This window comes from Amblyomma maculatum, chromosome 7 (genome assembly GCF_055883805.1).
Source record: "Amblyomma maculatum isolate TAMU_Amacu chromosome 7, ASM5588380v1, whole genome shotgun sequence".
Taxonomy (NCBI): domain Eukaryota; kingdom Metazoa; phylum Arthropoda; class Arachnida; order Ixodida; family Ixodidae; genus Amblyomma; species Amblyomma maculatum.
The window spans coordinates 78,893,754-78,919,375 of NC_139350.1; the positions used below are offsets into that span (position 1 = coordinate 78,893,754).

The following is a 25,622-nucleotide window of genomic DNA, read 5'->3' on the forward strand; positions in this document are numbered from 1 at the left end:
TTCGAAGAAATTAAATTATATATTCTCCAGTCAGGTTTTAACTCTGCAAGGGACAGAAAATATAGAGAGGCATATCTAATTCATAAATTTAGAAGATTGGAACCAGCAGGAATAAATATATCGAAGGCAACCTTAGAATCTCTTAGGTATATTGCCTTTGTTTCATAACTATTCGGGAAAACAATCCCACATAGCGTTAATTGTACAGTTTATTCACAACGCATGCACGCTGTATTCCCTTCCGCAATAGCATATATAATCTTACATGTTCCTCTAAACACATTTCCTTCTTATCACTTGTTGCTTGATTTTGTCCTCGAACTTTTTTTATTATTTTTTTTCATGTCAGTTGCGGTTCCCTGTGCGGTTATTATCCTGTGGCTTAGTGCTCTCCCCCCCCCCCCCCCCTTTGCAGAAAGTGTTAAGAATTGTCCGCCTTAGATATATGCCTTATCAGGGCCCTTCGCAAAGCCTGTTCCTTTGTAAGGTGTATCTGCACCAAACCCGCCTAAGTGGTGACTAATAATCAACCCAGTACTGTAGTTTTTCATGGTACTGCGGCTTTCAGTTCTTTTGCAGGCCACAGAATATTTGGTTCCAGGTTGATATACACACTTAAGATTATTATTTTTTTTTCATGTCAGTTGTGGTTCACTGTGCGGTTATTATACTGTGACTTTGTACTCCGCCCCTCCCCCTACCTTTTAAGAATTGTCCCCCTTATCAGGGCCCTTTGCATAGCCTGTCCCTTTGTAAGGTGTATCTGCACCAAACCCGCCTAAGTGATGACTAATCATCTACCCAGTATTGTAGTTTTTCCTGGTACTGCCGCTTTTACTTCTTTTGCAGGCCACATAATCCCTGGTTCCAGTCTGATAAATACATACTGAAGATTTCTGTTTTCATGACCTACTTTCTTCTCACCCATCCTCCCCTCCCTACTCCTTCACATCTATTTTCTTCGCACCCACCTTCCACCCCCCAGCTTTTCTTCGTCAGAAGCAAAAGCGTATTTAAACCCCTGGCAGTGATGATCACTTTGCCTAGACGAAGACAAGTCCACTTGTCGAAACGTTGGCTTACCTGCGAACTTAATTTTTACATTTATTTTCCGTTTTAAGTTGTCGCATGTGGAAATTTGATAATTTTAACATTCTGCAATTTCCCGCAAATATCTATCAGTTCTGACAAGACCGTATTAAAGAGGATCACTGACAAAATAAGTCCTGCTTTTTGATTACTTTACCAGCAGTGTGACACTTTCAAAAGCTAACAGAATGCAGATATCTAAGGTTTCTGGGTCAATAACAAGCTTAGCTGGAATACACAGTGATTTTATAAAGTGTAACGATTTTTTCATTTGCTTTTCTTAAGACGAGCATTGCATTCTTCACCATGTGTTCATCTGCTCGTCTACAAATGTCATGTTCTTCTTGTCCCAGATCATGTTATCATTTGGGACTCGTTCACTCAGACTAACGTGGTCAAACTACACAAGGTTTCGGAAAAAAAAAACTGCTCGATACATATACAGTCGTGCCCCGTTAATATGACCCCCGTTAGTATGGACGACCCGAATTATGGACAGTGTTTCTGGGGACGAAACCTTTTCAATGTATTTATGCCTCGTTAATATGGAAACTCGCTGTCCGGACAATGAACAGGGGAAGAATGCACGCGCCCCACTTGGGCCCATGTATTTTTGTCTCGTTAATATGGACAGTGCTTGAAAAAAAAGCAGAGGAGTCCGAACGCAAGTTAAAGAAGGGCGCGCCGCCCGCGAACCTACGCGACAGCCAATACGGCGGGATGCCTGAACGAGTCCTGTGGGGTTGCAAAGAACCAAAGCGGGCGTGTTGCCGTTCTAAGGGAGGGGGAGCGCGAGAGCGGAGAAGAACGTACACAGCAAACCGAGGGTCAGCGTAAGAAAGACCCCGAAAGGGGTAAAAAGGAGATTTCTGGGTGCAGCGGAAGTGCCGCCACAGTGGGGAAAACAGCAACATGTGGTTGCAATAAATTCTGCTGAACGTGAACAGAGAGGCCGGTAAAAGCGTAAGAAAGAAATGACAGGAAGAAAGACAAGTGCCTACAGTGGCGGTAGGAACTGAAGTTTTCTTTCCCAAAGCGCAATGTGTGTTCCATGAAGCCGTTAACGCTTTTCGGTGAGAGTTAAGACACACAAAGTAGAGCGACAAAAGGAAGGCGACGTACGAACACGCAACCGGGACCGGGCGTCCCGTCCTGGACGCGCCTCCCTCTCATGCTCCTGGTTTTCGTCCCTGTTGCGCTGCTGAACTGCCAAACTACGCACACTAGGCGGTCCGTATGTCGGCTTCGCTTTGAGTCAACGATGCGGCCTTGACAAGGTCTGAGCTCTTCGTAGTCGGCTAGCCGTCGTTCTAAACTGTACTTCAGCTTGCAGTGTTTGTTTTATGGGAACACATAAAAACGGCGCCAAGAAGATGGAATGTTCGATAACCCTCTGCATAGCAGCTTGCCAACTTGACTCCCTTGCTTCCTTACAGAAACAGTACAAGGCAAAAAAAGAAAGAATCAGAAGAACGAAAAGGCAGAAAGGTTAACTAGGCATAAGTACACAGTATCAGGAGCCTGTAACCCTCAACTTGAGTCTGGCTTTTGGCATGGCGGGAGTTAAACGCAAAAGAATAGAGCTGAACGCAGGCGCGAAGAAATCTGTGAATATAAGCGGCAAAAGCCATCTCAGTCAATCCAAGCTGCGAGGGACTAGTATCGACAGCTCAGCTGTTTCCTCGCCTCAGGAGAATCTAAAGCAGCTATTTAGCGGCTACTTTGCTCAGTGAAGAGGCCATTTTGGAAGTGGCGGTGATTAGAGAATCAGACGCTGATTCATCGGCCAGTGAGGAGTTCGTGCTCGAAAGTTCGACCAACACAAAGCCCAACATCACGGGTGTCATTGTAAGCGAGTAGCTTCAGACTGCACTGAAATTTTTCGAAGACAACAATGGCAAGGATAATGCACTCAAAATTGCCGGTGTTCTGTGAAAGTTTGAGTCCAGTGCGCACCGTTATGTACAAAAGCAGTCGTTAATTACAATTCTCTTTTCTCAATAAAGGCCTTTTTGTTTTTATTCATAACTCGTTATTATGGACGACTCGCTTTATGGACAGTTTTGGTCGGAAACCAAAGTGTACATATTAACGAGGCACGACTGTATAGCAATCAACGACGTACACCAGTTACACAACATTCAGTCAACTGAGCAAAATTCGTGAATAATGTTATTAAAGGTCAGTAAAAACTGAGTTCGCCAATTTACTTGTTTTTTCGTCTAGATATGTGGCCCAGCAACGACACGAACTAAGTTTAACACTCGCATAATAACTGCTTTAAATACTCATTCCTTCCACGAACTATTTACTTCTGACAGTGCACAAGCCCCGGCAGTTTTGTGCTCTTGACGCAGGTTAGTTCACATCGATTACTTTTTGTACTGTTCCTGCTGTTACCCCTGCTGCCCATACCAATTCCTTCACCATCAAAATGCCCACTAACGCACAGTTGGCAAAAAATGTTGAACTGAAAACAGATGTGTCCGAATTGCAACGCAGCCTTTCTGTGTTTAATGAACTTTACGAGCAAATAAAAGCCAAGCAAGCTGACTTCACAAACGAAATAAAGAACTTGCACATTGCAAGTTTCCGATTTTCAATACCCCAGTTTATTATCCGAACTAAGGTGCAAATGGATTGAGAGAGGGCCATCGGAGGCCGCAGCAATGACTGGTGGTTTGGTATGGCACCAATGTGTGTCAGCCTGCAAAAGGTTCTGCCCACTCTTGGGAAAACCTGTTGGTTGGTTCTAAAAGTGGTGCGACAATTGGTTGCAATAAGTAAACCATACATTTTCCACTAACGTGCGTGGCCCGTAGTCCCCAAGGCCACCTCGGAGGGCGTCGGCCGTTGCAACGTGATGCATAAATCCTGACACCTGCCCAGCAGGTTCAGAGCCCGTGAGGTCAGACCGGTGTGACGTTGACGCATATGCTTCGAACATCTGAGGGCGTCAGCCGGTGCAACGGGATGCGCAAATCCTTACATCTATCTAGCAAATCTAGAGCCCGCGATGTCAGACTGGTGCGGCGTTGACGCATACGCTTCGATCGCTCGCATTCATTAAAACTGCACCTGTGACTTGGGTAACTATGATGTCCCGCGGCACGGTCCACACACGGCACACAGGGAGCGAGCGGACGATCTCGCGAGAGTCCGTACTTGCCGCAGTTCGCCACGGCCGCTTGCTCTTCAGGCCACTCGTCGCCGTCGTCATCACAGTAGGCGGGCGGCCGTTCTGCCACGACCTGCGGAGCGCACGCCATAGATTTTCTTACTCTTACCTAGAGGGAAAGCTGTGCTGCCGTCTATGGGAGTTTACATGGAGTTTTCAGACGGCCAGTTCAGCCACCATGGGCGCTCAAAACATCATGGGCCGGAGAGCTACCGAGTGCAGAACTACAACTTTTGGCCAAAAATAATGCAAAGATAAACGTTGTTCTACAGTAAATAATATCCTAAGATTGAATATTGTGACTATAAATTGCAAAAAGAGAGAGAAACAGAATGCCAGTGTGATTTTTATCCAATATAAGCGATGGCTCTTTCTCCTATTGGCTTAGTTTTGAGCAGCACAAATACCAATATTTCGCACTTAATACGCAAACTTTGAAATAAAAAAAAATGTTATGAAAATATTTATCGTTGTGCAATCACATAAGGAAGTTTTTAGTAGCATTTCGGGAAACAGAAACCATTTATTGGCGACGTCTGCTTTTGCTCCTTCGCTACTATGGCTTTCGTGGTCTATGTACGCACCTTCAGATGATGATGATGACGAAAAAGAAACATCGCAGTAACGCCACTCCACGTACCCGAGAAAAACCGACTGTCCCGCAACAAGTAGTACACCGACCCATAATTCTTAGCGCGTCCATGGTGGCTGAAGTGCAGCGCCCTCAGCTTTCCCTCTAGGTAGTGTAAGGAACTCTATGGCACACGAACTGTTGGTTGGCTGTAGCTCGAGGCGAGGAGTGAAGCTCTCGTTGCTCGGCGCTGGCGAGCAACGAGGGCTGAGCAACGATGATGTCTGCGAAGTTCTCTCCGGACTCTTCTCTTTGGTGGTGCAGACCAGCTCCCCGGTCGAGGATCGGTAGATGCATGTTACTCCTTGCTGCCCCTTGACAATTCTAAACATCTCTAACTCCCTGCACCTGCACCAGGTGTAAAAGAAGGGTGTAATGATATATCGCCTGTAACAACAAGAAAAAGCACGCTGGCGGTCTTTCCGTATACAGTCCCCACTTATTCGCTCCCTGTAAACCGACAATGCATGCAATTTAAAAGGCGAAATTAGCAGACGCCGTCTCATACGCGAAGTTCTGTCATACACATGGGGTAGTAAGTGCGCAGCTCTGCAATCCCCTCCTTTTCCTTGCAGTTTACAAATGGACTTCAACGTGACCGTAGAAAAGCGGTACCGCATTAAGCGTATGAAAGCATTGTCATGGTAGTAATTTGAGAATAAAGACTTAAGGATAGTAGCGAGCAGTCAAAGCTGTCTTGGAGGGTTCCAAATCAGTAGACAGTTTGCAGACCGCCGTATGTTGAATACGCTAACCATGCTCATGAATTAAAGCAGCCAGGTGCTGAGTAAGTGTCGGCTTTAGGACCTCTCACATAGATAGGGTGGTTGTTGCCGACTCAGGGGGGGACCAAAATTTAGAGAGGACTTAGCAGGAACTGAACAGGCTTATTTATATGATGAGCACTGAAACAGATAACTTTCAACCTTTTAACGGGTCCTCTGTGCACCTTTCCCTGGGCTGAGAAGTTACTTTTTATATATAAATGCTTAGCCAGTAATCACTTCGGTTTAGTGACGTGCGCGGCCTTAACGAAACGCTAAACAGGGACGTCCATGGCATGTTCCCTTCGGACAAGGTGCCGACCCGCAGGAGAAGCACTTTTAAAGGCGGGAGCATACTGGCTGCATTGAGTGTGGTTTGAGAGACAGAGCTGTGCCCAGTCATGGGTCAATTAGCTAGCAGAGCCAGTTCCATACGAAATTATCGACATGCGCCACCATATGCTGCCGAGTCCTGGGTGGTTCATGCGGCGCAACTCACAGACGGTCGAAGTCTTGTCATCCGGGCACAAGCCTTATTTATCCCTATAACAATTGGGAGGCTTTTGCTGACGCCATCGAATTGTGACCCTGCGTTCTTAGTTTGTTCATAGGACGCGAACTCAGGCAGTCGCTCTGAATTTTCCCAGGCCAGCGGACGTATCCAACTTAGCACCGCGGCCTTGCTGCGGATTAGAACGTTTAGGTAGTAAATTTGTAATTAACAGCAATGCACGAATGTAACCTTTTCAGGCAATCTAAAACACTATTCATGTGACAAAATTATTAAGAAAAGCAAAGGGTGACGAAAGCGCCCAGTTGAAAGCGACCGTTAGCCGCGCTAGCTTAGCCGTGCGCGGTCATCTCGGCCGCGCCCCCGCTCACCCGCGCGCTCACCCGCCGACCGAACACATCCCGACTGTGTACCGCATAGTCGGCAGCCAACCACACTTCAAGCTTTTCCCTACTTTCGCTGGCCAACAAAACAGGCCAGCGACCAGTCCCCAAGCAGGTGCCAACTGTTGGTAAGCAGTTGGCAGTTGGCCATGTCTGCTTGGTTGTCCTGCGCAATTTTCCCGAAGTGGGCGGTGTTGCCGCAAATCCACCTTGCCCAAATTATACCAGCTCAATGCTTGAATCAATACAATATTTGCAAAACATTGTGAAGCACCGAAATCTTTGTTCAGGTCGAGTTGAATAGAGCGCGCCGATTATTTGCAAGGCTGCATTTCCCATCATATTGCGCTTGGTAAATTCGTAGCCCTTGTTAGCTACTACATTTCCCTTCAGAAACTGAATAGCAAATTTATCACTCGGCATCAAACACCTCACCCACGGCCGCTCAATGGAGGCTCACTTGGTGCGGCCCGTCGCGTCGCGCCTCAATGGCTGTGGAAGCGCGTATTGGGAGAAGTCACAGTTTCCGCCGCGGGGGCGCCACCACTCCAGGACAAGGCGCCGCCGGCACGGACGAGCAGACGACGCGGAAGGAGCGCGCTGGCTGGGTTGGCGTGTGTTATCGTTTTGACTACTCAGCATAACCGCGTGGTTCTGATAGTTCTGCATGCGTGTCATCGGTGCCTGTGTCAACAGCGTCATAAGCGTATGCAGCACCATGCCAGGCAACTGCTGTGTGCCGCTGTGCACCACGAAAGCAAGAAAAGATCGGTTACCATGGGTTCCCGTGCGATTCACAACGTCGAGCAGCATGGCTGAAAAACATATCTCGGGAAGGTTAGGACGGAAAAGGAAGCCGGTGAGAGCCGAGTGACAAGTCACTGGTATACTCACTGCACTTCACAGATGACGATTACAGGAAGAACATAAAACTGAAGATCCTGCTTCCTTCAGCTGTCCCCTTCGTGTTCCCGAACTGCCCACCTTACAAGTTGAGTTACTCATGCGGGCTCATGTTGAGCCAAACAACCTTGAAAAAATTAATGTGCGCAGGTCAATAGCTTTATTTTCCCTACTTGTTATTAGCCCCGAGAAGTTTGAGTGGCGCCCTCTGGCGGTCAGCCCGACGTGACGTCACGGCAAGGACTGCCTGCGCCGATCGCTCTGGCTTCTCCGTGTTGCCGCGTAGCTTAGAGTCTGCGGCCTCGGTTGTTCTCATAACAACAGCATTATGAACAACGCAGACAGCACCGATCGAGTGTCAGGAAAAAAGAAGTATTTAATTATGATTCCTCTTGCTTTCAAAACACGAGACATGCGCTCGTCGCGGTGAGCGCAAGTCTCGTGCGTGCCCGAGCGCTCGCCGCGACGGGCGCAGCTGGTGCCGTCGCCGCCGCAGGAGCCTTTCGTGCGTCGTCCCTTGAAACTGATGATGTGTGTGGAGTCACTATCTTCATGATTGTATTACGAATGTAATACAACCATGAAGATAGGTCTATATGCCTGCGACGCGATAAATTTGTACCGTTTTGCTGTGGACGTTGCTCAGAGCGCGTATTATGGACTGCGCGCTGTGAAATTTGTGCACGGATTTTTATTTAAAAGAGGCTACTGATTAAAACTTTATTAGAATCATCTTACTTGTCGAGCATTTTTGAGAAGCAATTACGCATGATTTGCCAAGAGCAACGCGCATTTTGATGGCCAGAAAAATGAGTTATTAACCGTGTCTTCGTAAACATTTCCGTCATTCCGTTCGCCTCTGCCTATTGCGCCGCAGCCGTGCGCGCATGGGATGTCTTGGGGGCACTGCTAATTTGCAAATTTCTTTCCAGTTTCCCTTTCACTGAGGAGCATAAATTCCTATGTGGACAAAGCGTGCGAAACAAGTCGCTGCCTTAGTGAAGCAGCGCAACCACTTTCATCAATGATTTTTGCAACCGTTATTAGCTGTTTTTGCTTGAAGATGTCATTCGCACTGAGCTGAATCCCAACGTCCTTGAAAAGCTTTTGAACCTTCACGGTAACTCCTGAAAAGAAAAAAGCGCAAGCTCTGTCAAAAAAAAAAAAAAAAAAAGAGAAAAAAAAAACACAACTGCAGGTGAAACAGGCAAGCAGTGTACAAAACTGTATTACATACCTTCAGAAATTCCTGTCAGTTGATTAGCGCTGTGTGTTGGTCCTTGAGAGAAAAAAGACTACAGAATTATTATGCCATTAAACCACTCTTTACAGATACAGAGATATCATTAAATTTTCGCCACGCATTGAAAACTTTTTCGTTTTGTTAAATACTACAAACAGCTCATTGAATCCATATGTGAAGAGGATGAAAAATGGATCTTGTTTAAACAGGCCAGTCCTTCTCTGTTCTTAGGGTAACATTATGCTTAGAGTGATAAGGTTGAAATGCAGTATTTTCATGTACATTTGGTGACGTGGCTAGATAAAAGAATATTCCTCGTGTATCTACGGATGACTTGTGGTTTCATTAATTCATTTTTATGTTGTAACAAGCTCTCCACTCGAAGTTACTGCAGTAATATAGAGATTGTTTAAGGTAAATATTGTTTGTTTTGATCAACAGTAGTGGTGAGGAAGCAAAAGCCGATAATTTATCACGATTCTAGCTTACTCATGTATTTCAGTTTCATAGCCAGAACTAAAGACAATGCGGGATATTTAAATGTCTTTCTTTTTCCTGAATGCTTGATAAAAATCATTCACGTTAATGTGAATCATCACAAAGGAATAGTGGCCGCATAGCGTATCCATAGGTAAACGGCGCTCGAATTTTCACTACTGTCCCCATTCTTGTGTGTTGTCAAAGCCTCTGCGTGTGCGCAGAACTGGTACTACTTTGCGGGAACGCCTCTTTCACCTGGAATCAGATAGAGGGATTCAGGCTACAACCTCAAAAAACACTGAAACAAGGCCTCACCGAAGTTTGGGCATTACCTCAGAAAAGCGCAGAGCAGCTGCACATCACGTGCACTTTAAAGCCACGCTTGTTGCATAGCACACAAGTCTGAGACGTATATATCTAAGGCACGACTTCACGGAGCCCGAAACAAACAAACAAAAAAAACATTCCCTATCACAACCCTTACTGAAGTGCTGTTTTTAGGGATGCGTGGCATTGAATCTGCGCCCCGTGTCTTGGAAAATTTGGAAAATATCAGCATTCAAACAAAAAGACCAGCACAGCTGTGCGGAATTGTGTAAAATTTCGCGGCATGAATGAACACGAGAACACCACTGCCGTGAGACACATTTTAAACAAAAACTTAATCAGGGTCCCAGTTGATTCAGCTTGGACATTCCGCTACTGAGCAAAATGTCTGAGCACTAACTGACACAAAGATCGAGGAAACGAAAGTTTGAGCAATGGCTGATTTACTTACGCCGCCGCTTCGTCGATCCCGGGAGCGATCGCATTGCATCGCTAGGACGCACGGGAAGGTTGACGGATGGAACAGCGTCTGGCAATCCCTTATGAAAATGGAATTTGCCTTTTTACTTCCTTTGTTTTTCCTTTCTGCTTCCTGAACTGCCTTCCTATAGACTTTTCCTTTCTTTTGACTAAAGGAAGTTTCCTTTGAACTCACCTTGTTGAGACTTTCCTTTCTTTTGACAGAAGGAAGCTCATTTTTAAACTGGCTCTCTTTGGCAATACCAATAATGACCTTCCTTCGTTTGTCCTCAAGTAAAGAGGAAGTAAGTTCCCTTTACTTTTTATGCATCATAATCTTCTTTTTTTTGTTCTTAAGTGAAAACATACGAAGCTCATTCTTTTCAGCTCTACTTCTCGTTTTTTTTCTTTCATGAGTATCCCTTGCACTTTCTTAACTTCTGAACTTTTTAGAATAAACCAATCATACATTTATCAAAATATACGCAATCGCATTCGTTTCTTTGCTGTACAAGTAAACATCATTTTTTTTTTTCATTTTTTTTTAATCCATGCTATTTTTTTTTCAAGCGCTATATCTTATTTTTAGCGTGAGTTTCTTCTTAGTCACCACACAAGGACCAAGAATATTCACCCCTTCCTCCCTTTGTCCTTAAGTGTAAAGATAACTTCATTTCATGCATTTCTTGTGCTTATTTTTGTGTGTGTGGCATTACTTGGTCTATGTCTTGCCCCTCTGAATTTTTTTTTTTTTACATAAAATATAACACATTCAAGAATTTTCATACATGTTAAAGAATGCCAGGTGGTTCAAATTCATCGCTTTCGCAGCCCGCTGCTTCGATGGCGATGCATGCGCGAGACGGCGTCTACATCTGTGACCGCTGCTTCAGCACTCTGACACGGTACGCAACGAAGCTCGGCGTAGGGCTGGCAGGGTTCTTCAGTATTTGGGTCGGCACTGCAGCCTGGCAACGCTTGGCTCGTAGCGACGCTGTTAGCAAGCGCGGCCTGCTTCCGTCGTGATTTAGTGCACCTCGGTACGGCGCGACGTTGACGTCGCGCAAGTACGCTTTTACCGTGGTGGCATTTCCAGTGCGTGCGACAGGTAGGCGACGGGTAGGCGGCTATCGCAGCACCATCGATAACGGCTTCAAAAGCCTGCGGTTAAATGCACTTCACGATGTGCCTAGTGCCGGATGACACACTATTCACGAAAGTCAAGCTCGTTTACCTCCTATCGCAGTTTAAAGACCAGCAATTAATACGTCGGCGACGTCGGTGCCATCGTGCACAAGAAGCCCACGCAGCCGAGGTCACCAAGTACTGCCAGTAAAACCAACGTTCTCACGTTGAGAAAAACCAATGAAGATTGACACGCACCACGAGAATTCCGCTGCAAAAAAAAAAGCGCTGCTGTTGCTAGTGACAATCATTTGCTTAAATTATTTGCGTTTGTTACGCATCGCATATCATTAGTAAAAAAACAAACTCTTAAGGTTGTTTTTTAATCATAGTTTTTATTTTGAAAGTTTGTTAAATTTGCAAAAGTGTATTTAAAATTTTGATTCGTTCGAAATGGCGCTTGAGACTCTAGCGCTATCGTTTTCGTGAGAACAGCCGGCGGCATACTTCACTATGTATTTCATGACTGTAGGAAGTTGATTGTTCGCGTTCGTTATGTTCGTCGTGTTTTCACAGCGTGAGTAGTGCAAATGGCCGATCACGTCTTGGTTAACGGGGCGACCGCTCTGAAGTGGTACGTAAAAAACCTACAATCAAAAGAACTGCAGGCGAAACTGGTCGATAATCCAAAATACTGGAAGATTATTCTGAACCAAGGAGTACTGCATGTCCAATGGAAGGAGGGGTCGTACTCTCCTGCGTTCAGCCTCGGAGTGGGTAAGTAGTCAAACGTCTCTTGTCTCTTTTCGTTTTCGTAATAATGTTCACCGGTGAAAACACCTTCCTTTGCTACTCGCAGTGAGTCGTGTCGCGAAGTCGTTTACATGCCCGCATTACGACCGCATTGTGTTAACCGGCAGGTGACAGTAGTGCATATGGTGCACGGGGTAGACAGACAGTTGATTCTGGGAATTACGTGAAATAAAAAAAAAAGCCTAATGAATAGAATTTGCGGAAATAAGAAGTAGAATAAACGCGCCTGCTGTCGTTACGTAGACCTGATTCTCCCTGTTTACACAGCAAATGGCATTTCTCGGTGTTTCGTAATAACAGGAATAGGCTTCCCATTTGGGCTCCGTAAAAAAAAAAAAAAAAAAAAAAAAAAAAAGAAATTTGTTTTCACCGTTGTCTCGGTACGGTGCGGCATAGAGAATGGCAGCTCCTTGATTATTGAAGCTGATTTAGAACAAGTTTTAAAGATGCTCAGGGTGCTCGTTCCGAGACAACTGGTAGTGTAGCAGCGAAACGGACGCTTTCACAGCTGCAGGCGACTGAAATGTAAGCAGATAAAAGCGCCCAACGTTTTGTCGCATTCATTTATTTTTATGTTCATTTCTTTGTTTCTTTTTATTGAAGCATCAAACATGCTTCCTTTCTTCGCTACCAGCCATTCTGCAGATTTCGCGCAGACAGAGAAAACTTTGTTTCAAAAAAAAAAAAGGAAAACAAAAGAATGTGTCTGTGGGGGGGGGGGGGGGGGGGGGTTGCAGTGCATGGAGTCGCCATTCCAACACCGCAGTGGCCTGGGTTGCCGCTTTTGCCTAAGTTACCAGACTACGCTGGGTCGCTAGGTCAGAATGTAGCAAGGCAAGCAGTGATATCAGTTACCAACAGCATAATGCTTAGTGGGTGGAACAGCACGAAAAGACGAAGCACACAAGAAGAGAGTGTGTTTCGTCTTTTCGCGCTGTTCCACCGACTATGCAATTGTACCAACTCGCCCAACTGTCCATCCTACTTCAAAGCATAATGCTGCAATGATTTTTAGCTGCCGATCTAAAAGTTGCTCCCAGTGCATGGGGTACGGCCGACAGCTGGAAGAGCACCGCTCTCTCTACTTCATTTTCAATGCTGCCGTTGCACTTTGCCGCTAGTTCAGGACAAGGTTGTCTGCCACGGGATCGCGTGCTCCCTTTCATTAAGCTCACGACTGTACATGGGTACAATCCCAGCAATCATGGCCGCATTTCAGTGGAGGTGAAATGCAAGTTGACTGTGTACTGTATGATGTCATTTGCACATTAAAAAACCCCAGGTGAGCCTACCACTACGGCATCCCTCATAGCTATAGCTTAAGTCGCTTTGGGACATAAAACACCATGAACCTACCATAAAGCAGTGTGGCTATGTTTTACGGTATGCGTGGGAGCTCAAACTGTTTTTCTGAAAATGCATCCTTTGTTTTGTCCACTACTGCTCAAGTGGGCATTCTGCCCACTTGAGCAGTAGTGATGCTGGATGGTGTCAGCTCGCAGTTAAACATTAATGTGTCCTTTTATGTGCCAAGGTTTGCTCAAGGGCTAATGTTCCTCCTTAAGAAGTGTTGCTTGGAACCCTAAACAGTGTCCATGCTACGTTTCTCTTGTCAGTGGTCTTCATTTGGTCACTATTTTGCTAATCTCATGTGTGGAACCAGATATCTGCACAATGCGTTATACTGAATAATTTTTGTATGATGCATTTGAGTGCAAATACAATTTAGTGAATAGACCTTGCCACATGTCGTTTTGCAGGAAAACTGCGGCTGTGACAAAATGTCTAAGCCAACTGATGCAAAAAAGAGAGTCCTGGAGCTTGAGGATGAAGTGGAGTCTGCAAAAAGAATGAAGAAATATAAGGCCGCAAGAGATGAAGCACGTCAGATGCTTGGTATGTGATCGCTTTTTTCTGAAGCCATTGGAATGCTGATCTCCATTGCTATGAGACTGAAATTATTTGCTGTGTCACCAGATGTAAAGCATAACAAATTCAAGTGCTAACTCTTAAATGAATAAGACCTCTTGGTCTGTAGCACGTCCTAGTAAAAGCACCAGTAAGATTATGTTGCTGCAATAAGGTTCCCCCTACACTGAGGATTAGGATCGGTGTTCTTCCTGTAGTTGTCTTTGCAACACATTGTAGGTGTACAGTAGTGCTCAGCTACACCGTGGCGCTGCTGCATGATGCCACCAACCACCACGCTTGCAGTGCACATAGCAGATGAACTGCTGCCACTCCTGCTCTGCAAGCATGCTTTGTTTGTGTTACAGTGACTTGCGTGTCGCATGTCATTGCTTGGGATCTGCATGCATCTGAGATTGAGCCTGTTGTCGTATGTGATAGCTGCATGAAAATGCATGGCAAACAAATGCCACTCAAGGTGAGCACCTGTGCTGGTTTGTGCTGGTTTGTGCTGCTCAAGCCGAGGCCGAAAAACAGGCACGGGATCGGGTTCCTTTCTGTTCTGGAGTGGTCGGTGACAACAACGCTCCAGTGAAGCCGGAGAGCTGCATTAGGTTCAAACACATTCACGGGGTATAAGTTGTAGCCAGATGGCTGCGGCAGGTCTGTGGTGCTCTTGCATTACTGTGGACGGCGTATCTGAATGGAACCCTTGATTCCCTCAGATTTTAACCTCAGAGTCTCCTGCAAATGATGAGGTGCATCTAGATTGGGCGCAGGAGGGACACCAAAAAATCTAAATTTGTATGAAATTATCATATGTGGCCTCGTCCTGTCTTGGACCTTGGAGTCCTTATGGCATGCGCTTCATTTTCCTGTGCCATTTTGGTCACTTAGGTGGTGTTTTTTTTTTGTTTTTTTCACAACAGGAAATTTATGCTTGTGCAAGCTCGGCACCTGGCTCAGCAATCTGCCTAACTTAACTCGGTCACTACACCATGTTAGCAAATGTCGACACGAAAGACAGGCACGAGATAGGTGAAGCATGGGCTATCGAGTATCAGCTACACATCCGAGTGTCAGCCTTTGTCCAAATGTATGGCGTATTGCTGCCGCCATACATGTATATTGCATGCTGACCTCTTCAAGGCCCTTGCTACCGACAAACTGTTTCAGGGATGTGATCTGACTAACTTCTGTTAAAGCGCTCACAGCTATCTCGGCATCATCATCCGCACCCATGAATTCATTCTAAGCAATAGCAGCTCCCGTCAGTTGCACTGTAGTTACAACGTCCTCCGCAGTTAATTCAGTCCAGGCATTTCCACAGCGAACAAAGAGATCAGAAGTGGGATGTGAGCATTGGCTTCATCAATTGCTATCAGCATCCCCTAGATTATGTACCGCTGATAGGGCGCCTTGAGTGCGTGAGTGATGCCAGTGTCTAGCAGCTAAATTTTGAATGGCGCATTTGGTGACAGAAAGGGGTTGGTCATGCAGTCAAGGGCAAAGAAAAGGCTTTTCTCCTGTGGTGAATGTTACATGGGCTGCTGCTGCTAGTGATGAAATAGTATGTTTTTTTTTCTTTTTTTTTTCAGATGTTGCTGAGCTGGTCAATCAGCTGACGGAATCCATTAATAATGCTGCGTGTACAACACAAGCAGTTGTGCCGCCAACCGAGGCTCAGGTTAGTTGCTTTAGTTTAGTGTCTGCATGGTTGTCCTCATTACTGCCTTTCTCGATGAAACTTTTTTAAGGGTCACACAAGAACTTGGTTCTAGCTTTATGATAGCACTGCCACAAGTCATGCACTTCCATTGAGAAGTGTGCAGGGATAGGGAAACGAGCTCATTATCCATGTGAATGAAGTCAGCAGTCACTGAATTCAGAGATAGGCAAGAAGCAATGCTCTTTATGATTGGTTGGCTCTTAGGGTTTAATGTCCAAAGCGACTCAGGCTATGAGAGATACTGTAGTGCACGGCTCTGCAAATTTTGACCACCTGGGGTTCTTTAACGTGCACCGACAACACAGAGCACACGGGCACCTTGCGTTTCGTCTCCACTGAAAAGCGGCTGCCGTGGCCGGGATGCTCTTTATGAGGCTGGGCTCACAGACTGCATAATTAGTAGTATAATGATATTTTAAATGAATGTCAATTTAATAGAAACGACAAAAGACAGACAGTGCTATTTTCTTAAATTCGTCAAAGCAACCATGAAAAAAAATCCTAACTGCTTCCTTTCATTTTAGTGACTGTTACTTCATTCGTGTGTACTTTGATTTGGAAGAGTTTTTGTGAAAGCTGTAGTGATCGGAAGTGCAAGGTTACTTTTGTTTACGCTTCCTGTTGAGCATACTTCGCTTGGGCTATAGCAAAGCCCTTTTCATCAGAAAAGAGATTTCCATTAGCTTGTTGAATATTCAGCAATTTCTTAGGTTATCGATCTCGGAAGGCCATCTTTTTGCACTACAACTCAAATGATGCAGCTGGTGCTCCTCTAATCAGTCATTTTAGCGACTTGGGCAGTCATCATGGTATTCAAGCTAATGTGCAGATAATCCACTTGCACCTGACAGCCACCTGCAATGTCACTCTGGCAAGTCAAAGGCAATTAACCACCATAGTATTGCCAGGAGGGTCTCCTTTGAGAAGGAGTTGTGGCTTCTTAAGCTGATCCAACAATAGTTCAATTTCACTTTAACCCCTTGAGCACTATTATTTCGAGATTTCTAACTAAAACTGCTTAAAATTGCGATATCGTTAAAGGCCCCATTACATGAAAATTTGTTGTCTGTATTGTGAGTGAAACACCAAGAGCATGGCGCTGGCAAGTGGCATGGCCGAACACACATTCTTCGATGATTTGTGTGGCTTAACGAGACCACATGATATCCAAATGTTAGGAGGAGCTGCTAACTCCGGTCGTTCATTTGAGGTGGGAAGGTGAAATACGAATCAACATTCCAGTGCTCTTCAATGCTGAGTCAGGCTTGCTACACCTAGGCTACGCAGACATGTTGATACATCTTGGTTAAAGCAGGGCTTTATATGTTGGGTGGTAGCCTACACTGGTCGCATCATACCCTTAAAGGCGGAGCTTAAGTGTCCCTTTAGTTTTTATTTTTACTGCTGGTTTCTACTTTTATTACACTATCAGAGACAAAAATATTTGAACCAGAAACTAAGTCAAATGAGCGCAGTGAAGTTTATTGCTCATTACGTGAAAAATCAACTGCCCGCCAGTAAGCAGCAATCTAGTCGAGTAACATATAGCGAGGTAACTGGAAATGTTTTACAAGGGACGACCAAGACTGGAAGCCCAGGGGGTTTCATCCGAATGTTGTCAATTTTCATCCACTGACACAGAACTTGCAATAGTATCGTCTGAGCTGTCATCATCTTCGTCGGAAGAACTACTCATGTCATCACTGTCGTCTTCGCTTCCCATAACAATGCAAAAATTGGTGTCTGAGCCATCTTCGGATGGCGAGGATGGCAACGAAGAAAAGCTTCTTTCCTGCGATGACGGGCCAACAGTGCATGCGTTGCCTCTACCAGGCACTATTTTTCTCATTAAGGCTGCTTAAAAGGCTTTCAAGCGGTAGAACAAAAAGCAATCAACGGGTCAGTGGTGCCATCTGTCAAATGGCGCATGACCTAAGCCACAGAGGAGCGCTGTACTCGCCTAAAACTCTCAGGGTGAGGATCTATCCTGCTAGGACAAGCTACACTCGTCCAAAATGGCTTGAGGGCAGCTTTACAAGGACGAGCTGTTTGTCCAAAGCTCTTGAGGGGTTAAATTATGAAAGCTACCTATGCAAGCTGGAAACTAAATGTTGCCTCAAAGTAGCACATACAGAGCAGGGAGTGCATGCTTTTACTAAACCTTCATTGGCAGTTTTTTTTAATTGGTTGAGCTTCTGATGTACGAAAAGGATGTTAGTATTTTTAAACAGGAGGTGACAATGTGGGCACTGTGCTCTGTCTAAACTGGCTTTTAATGGCCTTTGCAATGTTAATGATGAGTAAATCCCATTATTTTCTGACTTAAAATCAGTTTTTTTTTTTTATTGTTGAAATGCAAGCATAAATTAGGTCATTAAAAATCTCTTATTTCTTGTTTTTTCTTCTGCTATAGCAATGCACTATTAGTGCTCAATCCTTTTCGGGGCATTATGTGCCCTCTTTTTGGCTAGTTACCTTAAATACATAGTACAGAATTGTCAGGTTACGCTAATAAAAATGTTAAAAGATGTTTGGCATCATTCAAAATTAGATCAAAACACCGCTCGGGGAGGTGTCAAAAACATCCAATAGTTTTCGTATGCCTTCATTGTTGTACATGATAAAGTACGGATTCTTGAATGTGTATTTTTACTTGCAAACAAATGACCTTAATTATGCATTTTGGGGTTTCTTTGAATGTTCTGAAGCTGGTCTGTTTTTTGTTGTTTGTAAAGCCCCTTCATTTTCTTATTGCATATCAAGGAATATTGTTGTATGTTACAATACTGGTCATAGTACTAATGTTTGCTTTTTGTTCTTGCAGGTGCACATTGGCAGCAATATTATGGTAAATCAGCAACAAAGTTTGCGTGTAACTTGGTGCGGGTTGTGTTCTCACCCGAAGAACTGGAAGAAAGCTCACTCTATGGCCGTGTCTGCAATGCCCGCAAGGAAGAAGCTCCAGAGAAGGCACTGGACTGCCCAAAATTGGATGCTGTTATCTAAGTCCTCGAGCTCATAGCCTTGCATGTGATGCTCTTGCATGTGATGCAAGAGCATTCTGAAATATTGTCCAAACAGCTGACTTTTCAGTGATGGTCAGGGCAATAATGCTTGCCTTGATGCATAATGCGTGGTGCCTGCATGGCGCTCACACTGTCTGTGCTCTGTATATTTAATTTACAAAAGCTAAGGAAGGCTGGATGGACTCTAGCTTGTTCATTGCAGTCATGCTTCTAATGTTTTTTTTTTTTTTTTGCAGCCTACACCTGCTTGCTCAAAGGAGTACTGGCCAAGGTGGTCACCGGCAGATGCGCATGTTTGCACTGGGATTGTGGGCAGTGATCCGATTTTTGTCGCAGGGTCTTCGAAAGCAGGCCTAATTACAAGGCCTAAACAGAGGAAGTACATCTATTCAAATAAATATAAGCTCATACAAACAAATGTTTCAGTCTGAACATACTTCCTTTGAACATCCACCAAATATCCCATAGTCATCATTCCTTCGAACTTCCTTTGAACCAATAATTGGCCACTGCCTGTGAACTCAACTCAAACTGACAACGGTCTGTTCACTGGGAGCTCAAAGGAAATTCACAGGAAATTCACAGGATGGTCAGAGAAATTTAATTCACTGTGAATTCAAAATCAGTAGCCAATTCTCAGTTCAGAGGAAGTTGCTTCCTTCTGACTTTTTTGAGTTCACTTTGAACTCAAAGGATGTTCCCATTTTTATAAGGGATAGCTTTGTTCTTGTACACTGATAATTAAAAAAAAAAGGCTAGTTGACAAACAGCCCGTAAAAGCGTCGCTACACGTACGGCTCACCTAGTATCTTGTACACCGGCTACACAGTCTTCCTTTTTGAAGTGCTTACTGCACACTAGTGGCAATGCCGACGGTTGCTTCCCCATCAATCAATCTAACCTCCTTCATTTTGAACAACTTTGGGTAAAGTGGAAGCTTACACCGGCTTTCTTCCGTGATTTTCACTGCGCACTGAGCAATAAGCCTCCACGATTATTCGCGAGCGAAAACGAACGAAAGGAGCCGGCATCGGCCGGGAGGAGCAGCAGCCCGGCTGGCGGAGTCCTTGCCGTGACGTCAGACTGAGGCGATCGCAGCGCCGCCAGTGTTCGCTCTCGGGGCTAATAGCTACACTTCATTTCCTCCTGGACAACCCCCCGTGTCATCCTGAAGCATGTGTGTTTCAAGATAGGTGCGCCACGATCACTTTTATGACGATGATATCAAAATGGTATGCCTTGCTCAACATCGCATAAGTGAAGCCATAGAGACACCAAGAGGAGCCGCTCTATTTGTCAGATGACGAGTGACTATCTTGGTTAGAGTTGGACTTTGCCATATCAAAGACATTCAGGTCCTAGGAGGCACGTCGAAGCAAAGGCTAACCAAGCAAATTAACGTACGAAGCAACAATCATGACAACCAGATCCACAGTGGCGCAAATTAAGTACCTTCTTGATCACATCAAGTATCTTGCAACGTCTTCTGTGTGCCTTACAAGTGCATTGCGTTTAACCGAATCTTATTTTCAGCTTCCGATACGCCCTAAAGCAGGCCCTCAACAGCAGGCCTGTAGTATCGCTTTTTAGCAGCCTAAGGCAATTCAAAGGCGGGAACGACAGAGTTGACGCAAGGGCTGCAGTTTTCACCTCGGAGAAAATACTGAAGGTACAACTAGCGAAAAAAATATATATATATCGACTGAGATACACATTTTGCCATGCTTTGTGCAGGTTGGCATCTTGCAAGCATCAGTCTGCAAATGCACCTATCAACAATAGACAGCTATAAAACTTGGCATTCGTGATTATGAAAGTCGTACCTTGCCAACTGCCATATCACGTCTGCTGCGAGAGAGTTTTCGAGTCAGCTTGGATTCATTCATGTGTGGTGTGAACCAGCAGCTGACATAGAGTTAGCACCGATTGAATTTTTGGCTGGTTACCTTGCACGTCCATTTGAAGATAAAGTATAAATAGTTTAACAGAATCTCATGAAACATTTTTATTTATTCTGTTTTCAGTGCCTGCCCGTCTTTTCATTATTTATATATTACCAAAGTTTAAATAACTTCTAGTGCTTACTTTAGAGTGTCAATAATTTTATTTTATTAGTCCCCATCCATTTATTAACTTTGTGCCTTGTGATTCCTGCAATACCCTGGACTTATCAAAATTCTTGATGATGGACGCCTATGGTATCTGAAAATCACCATGCACCTTTGTTAGCAAGGTGATGAAGTTCCTGCAGGTCATAAGAAGCAGCAAGCTATGCAACATGTTAATTTCATCCCTTCTTCCCTATTTTGTGCAATTTCCAGAGCTGATTTGCGAGAGAAAAGACCGCAGTCACACTAAGGACCTAACTAAACTAATGCGACCACTGCTGACCAACTGGACAGGCAACATTAATCAGACAGTGGAAAAAATCACGCTTGCACATAAACCTTTTTCGAGAAAAGTTCTTCGCTTGTAAAATAAGCTTGCGTGTCTTCTGTGCATCACGCGGCTTCATAAACGAGAAAAAAAATTGCCAGAGCCTGCGCGCGTGTCGTTGAACTGGCTGTCTTGTGTTGTTTCTTTTGCAACAGTTTGTGTTAGCTAGTATGTTTTGGTGGTGGTACCCACTTGAATATTATTTCCAGTGAAAACGGAGGAACAGGCTGAACAATAATGTTGAACGCTACGTCCAGAAAAGTGCACGCTGAATAAATGGCCCCAAACCATGTCCCGATTTCAAGATTGCAATATCTAATACGTTATTGCAGTGGTTGAAACGCAACTAAATGGGTGCGCACTCAGCGAAGCACACGACTGCCCCGTTCTCGTTGTAAACGGAAGACCACGAATGACTTGGAAAAGCCTAGTGATGATGACTTGCCGCTATCACCTTATCAATAGCAAACTTGCACATAGCATCACATACTGAGTGAAACGCCGCTCATAATCCTAAATTGAGCAAGCGCCGACCACGCGGACGCCGAAACGAAAGCACAGCCACGGCCGCTGCGCGCAGCTCTCCGCCCGAACTCGTCCCGGAGCGGTGGCGCCGCAGCGGTGGCGATGAGAACTAGGCGCAATACGGCTCTTCTGGGCGACGCGACGGGCCGCACCCAAGTGCTCCATTGAGCGGCCGTGCCTCACCTTTCCCGTTGTGCCCGTTCTTTGTCGTAAGCACTCACAGAACTCTATGGACACAGTGGTTAAGGTGGTCGCCCTAGGGGGAAGTGGGTTTACTCCCCAGCAATGCTATGCGGAACGCCGGCTCCGCGAACGTCGAAACACGAAGCACCCGTGGTCGACACGTGGCCTCAGAGATCTACCCTGCGCGCGAGAAACGCGCGCGCGGAGGTGAGCTCGGAAGCCATGGTCGACAATATGAGCTTCTCCGACAGCCCAAGTGGCGGCGCTAGCTTTCATGGAACGTGGAAGCGGGCGGTGGTGAAAAACGCGTAACTCCCATAGAAGCCTGCGTGTCGACTCTGAGCGAGGCTTTAGTTGCCCGGCGCCCCCTGCGAACTGTGAGGCAAAACAAACACGTGACGTTGCTTGTGACGTCACAGTGACGTACCTTTGGCGGGGAATTTGATTGTCTTTTTACTTATGAACGAAAAACAAGGCCAACAACGACGGAGGCAGTACGATGCTCGGATAAGGCAGAAAAATGGACACCGTAACTGTTCAACCAACTTTACTTGACATGGATTTCTACTGTCAATTTTTACGTTAACTGAAATGTTACGGCATCTTTAACCACCTTATCATAGCATCGTTCTGCCTCCGTCGTCGTTAGCCTAGTCTTTCGTCGCGCGTCATGTAAACGCCCGTGAGCCAATGCTTAACGGTATAAGGATTCTGGGCAGGAGTCGCGATCAGGTGGCACGGGAAATTCTTGAAGCCTTTATGATCAAATAGAAGGGTAGCATTGTGTTAGCGACTCGTCTGTATCCCTCCGTAGAAAAGAAGTTTCATTCCTTGATAATTTTTTGTGACGGCATGCACTGTGCGACTTTAAGCCCGGAATTTTAACGGCCTTGTGATGTTTAGTTAGGCGGGTTGTTAATTTTGTCGCTCGTTTGATTCTGCATTTGCTACCAGTGCTTTTTGTTGCTGTTGTTTTAGGTTTGACCGCTGTTGTTTCTTTTGTTTTGACTCTGCTTTTGCTACGATCGTTTTTAGTTGCTTTTAGGGTCCTGATTGTTTTCGCTTCCTTTGTTTGACTCGGCTTTTGCTATGATCGTCTTTTGTTGTTGTTGGCTTAGTTTTTTTTTTTTTTTTTACTGCTTTTGCTTCATGTGTTTTGACTCTGCTTATGATACGATCGTCTTTTGTTGTTGGCTTAGGATTCTGGCTGCTTTTGCTTAACTGTTTTTGACTCTGCTTTTGCTACGATTGTTTTATCGTTTTATTTTTTATTTGTTAGGGTTCGGGCTGGTCGCTTCTCATGTCTTACTCTGCTGTTTTCGGTCCACACTGCATTTGCTATGAGATATGGCCTGCCTTTCGTTTAAAATTTTTTTTCCCCGTTTTTGATAGTTTATCTACTGAGGTTAGAAATTATCTTGTCTGATTTCCTGTTGGTGCTGCCCGGCGTTCACGTGTTGGGTTTGGAGCGGACTGTGGCGATGAGTCTGATGCTTGAGATGGACGTATAAATATGCCACCTTTCCGTTTAATAAATAGTTGGTAGTGTGCGCATCTGGTGTCCCCTTCTTGTGTGTGTCCGTTTCCTGTGTTGCGCCGCCGTTCAATTCCTGAAATAATTATTTTTATGGCGTCACACGTCGTCATTTCAACGTGAAGGGATCCACTGCACTGTCATTAACAGCGACAGAGGGCCGAGCAGATCAAGTTGTAACAGAAGAGACATTTGGGCTAGTTGGTACGGTGACATGATGAATAAACAGCGCTAAAGACGGGGACGAAGAGCTAGAGGCAAACAGGACCAAAACGAAGCGCTGTCTTCTTTTTTTTTTTCAGCAATTAGTAAAGCAAGCGTAGGTTGGCTGGAAACGTTAGCACATATTAAAAAGAGACTGTGTACAAGAATTAAATTACTGTAACAGAAGACACATTTGGGCTAGTAGAGGCAAACAGGAAAGAAGAAACAGCCCTCGTCCTGTTTTCCTCTAGCTCTTCGTCCACGTCTTTAGCGCTGTTTATTTATCATGATCGTCACCCTAACTAGCCCAAATATGTGTCTTCTTGTACACAGGGCTCTTTTTAGCCCCCCCAAGTTACACTTGCCTCACTAATCGCTAAAAAAAAAAAAAAAGCTTTCCTCCTGTTTGCCTTAGCTCTTCATCCCCGTCTTTAGTGCTGTTTATTCATCAAGTTGAGCCGTTGCACATAGGAGGCGCTGCATCAATCAATGGCTGGATGTTGCACTTCAGTTCTCGGAAATAGAAGTTGCATGTGAGTAACAGCGCTGCTATTTTTGTTTTGTTTTCACTTATATTATTTTACATTACTGTTCGAAAGCATGGCACAATTAATTGTAGCTGCATTGTGGGAAACAAAGGCGGGAAATATTTAAGTCATACATGCAATATTTCATTTTGGCATAGCAAATTCACAAACCACCAGCATGTCTGCCGGCTATGAAGTATGCGCACCCTGTTTCCTGAATCACTGGTGGACAACCGGACAAAATCTTGATACAAAACTAATTTAGACAACACGAAACGAAAAAGTATTTTGGCCCCCAATCCTCTGATTCAATTTTTTTTTTCGATTGCTGATAATTCGGAAAATTTAATAGTCCCTTCCGCGTGAGCAAAATTTGTCGGCGACGGCTTATTTGAAAACGATGTCCCACGATTAGGATAGGCAGCAAATCGCCGGAGTTGCCGTCCTTTTACACAAGGTACTGTAGACCTATTTCACTCTGGCTACGTCACGAACATGGGGTGGCGCTGCCATCATCAGTGACTTTCGCGCGGTAGGGAAAACATTTCAGTCACTTTTGCCTATATTGGTTGCGGGGTAGTTTGCTGGTTTACTGCTGCCGAAAAAAAAAAGAAAAACAGCACCATGCTGGCTAGTTGCCTCGCCGTGGTATGTGCCGAAAGGCACAGAAAGGGAAGTTTAGTAAGCTTGCAAAGATTTCTCGCCGACGAAAGTTGCCGTAAACGGGGGCCACCGAGGTGAAACGCGAAGGCTGGATACCGACGCTAGCTCATTGAATATGCGGCAAGCACTGTTACGGCTAAGTTGGAGCGTATTCACCTTTACGCCAGAGCGGTCTCCCTGCTCAAAGGTCGCGAATAACTCCAGTTCGGCCTTCTTTACTACTCGTAATTGAATCTTTCTTTTGGTGCTGGTGCGACTACGCACGTGGCATATATGTAGACGCGAGGCAGCCAGTATATTGCAATTTGTAGGCCTGTTCCTTTGTTAGAGCATGCGTAGGTGTTTCTATCTCTGTAAACAATTCTTCAAAGACGGTTTTTTTTTTTTTTACTTTGATAGTTGTACATATGCGAGCTGAGCTGCTGCGTGAAGGATCTGTGTTGCACTCCGTGGTTATGTTGCATGGCTAACCTTTGTCTTGTTCTTCTAAATTATTTAAATCTATTTCTACATGAAGATTGCCACTGCGCTTTGACAGCCACTGATTTGCTCGATAGCAGCGGAATGTTTTTATATGCCGAGCAGTTTTATTTCTATGCACAGCGTCTAATTGCGAATGCGAGTTGTGGGGCTCAGCATCGCTGAACGACATATGGGCTCAGGATTCAGACTCCGAGGATCTTTAGATTAGTTATACGGCACGCTCGCATTCTGACTTAATCCTACATTTAAACGCGGCCACGACGGCCGGCGCTGAATTGGGTCGCTCTAACTACGGAACTAGAGCACGTCACTGCAGCATAACAGCGTTGCTTATTTTCCCTGGTGGGCAGCAGCGTTACGCTTATGCACCTTGAACCCACTTCCCGTCTCACATGGTGTGCGGGACCGAATGCTACACGCCGTGTATGTGGAGATTTTCCATGTAAAGATTTGTCCTTACCGGTGAGGCACACGAAATACTCAGGTAGCCTTGTGTAC

General features: G+C 45.1%; 1 protein-coding gene across 1 annotated transcript; it reads left to right on the forward strand.

The window, feature by feature from the left end:
• Nucleotides 1–11,629: 11,629 nt before the first annotated feature.
• LOC146183712 (uncharacterized) lies at nt 11,630–19,271 on the forward strand. Its single transcript, XM_084609186.1, has 5 exons — nt 11,630–11,870; nt 13,667–13,802; nt 15,413–15,501; nt 18,368–18,391; nt 18,806–19,271. Exons 1-5 carry the CDS (start codon nt 11,820–11,822, stop codon nt 18,998–19,000), a joined length of 495 nt encoding a protein of 164 aa, XP_084465312.1. The 5' UTR covers nt 11,630–11,819; the 3' UTR covers nt 19,001–19,271.
• Nucleotides 19,272–25,622: the final 6,351 nt, after the last annotated feature.

What these genes read in the sequence shown, in the direction of transcription:
- LOC146183712 (XM_084609186.1), top strand. Translation starts at nt 11,820, where the DNA reads ATGTCCAATGGAAGGAGGGGTCGTACTCTCCTGCGTTCAGCCTCGGAG. An exon ending in TGCGTTCAGCCTCGGAGTGG is followed by an intron (nt 11,871 to 13,666) that starts GTAAGTAGTCAA and finishes GTCGTTTTGCAG; the next exon opens with GAAAACTGCGGCTGTGACAA. An exon ending in TGAAGCACGTCAGATGCTTG is followed by an intron (nt 13,803 to 15,412) that starts GTATGTGATCGC and finishes TTTTTTTTTCAG; the next exon opens with ATGTTGCTGAGCTGGTCAAT.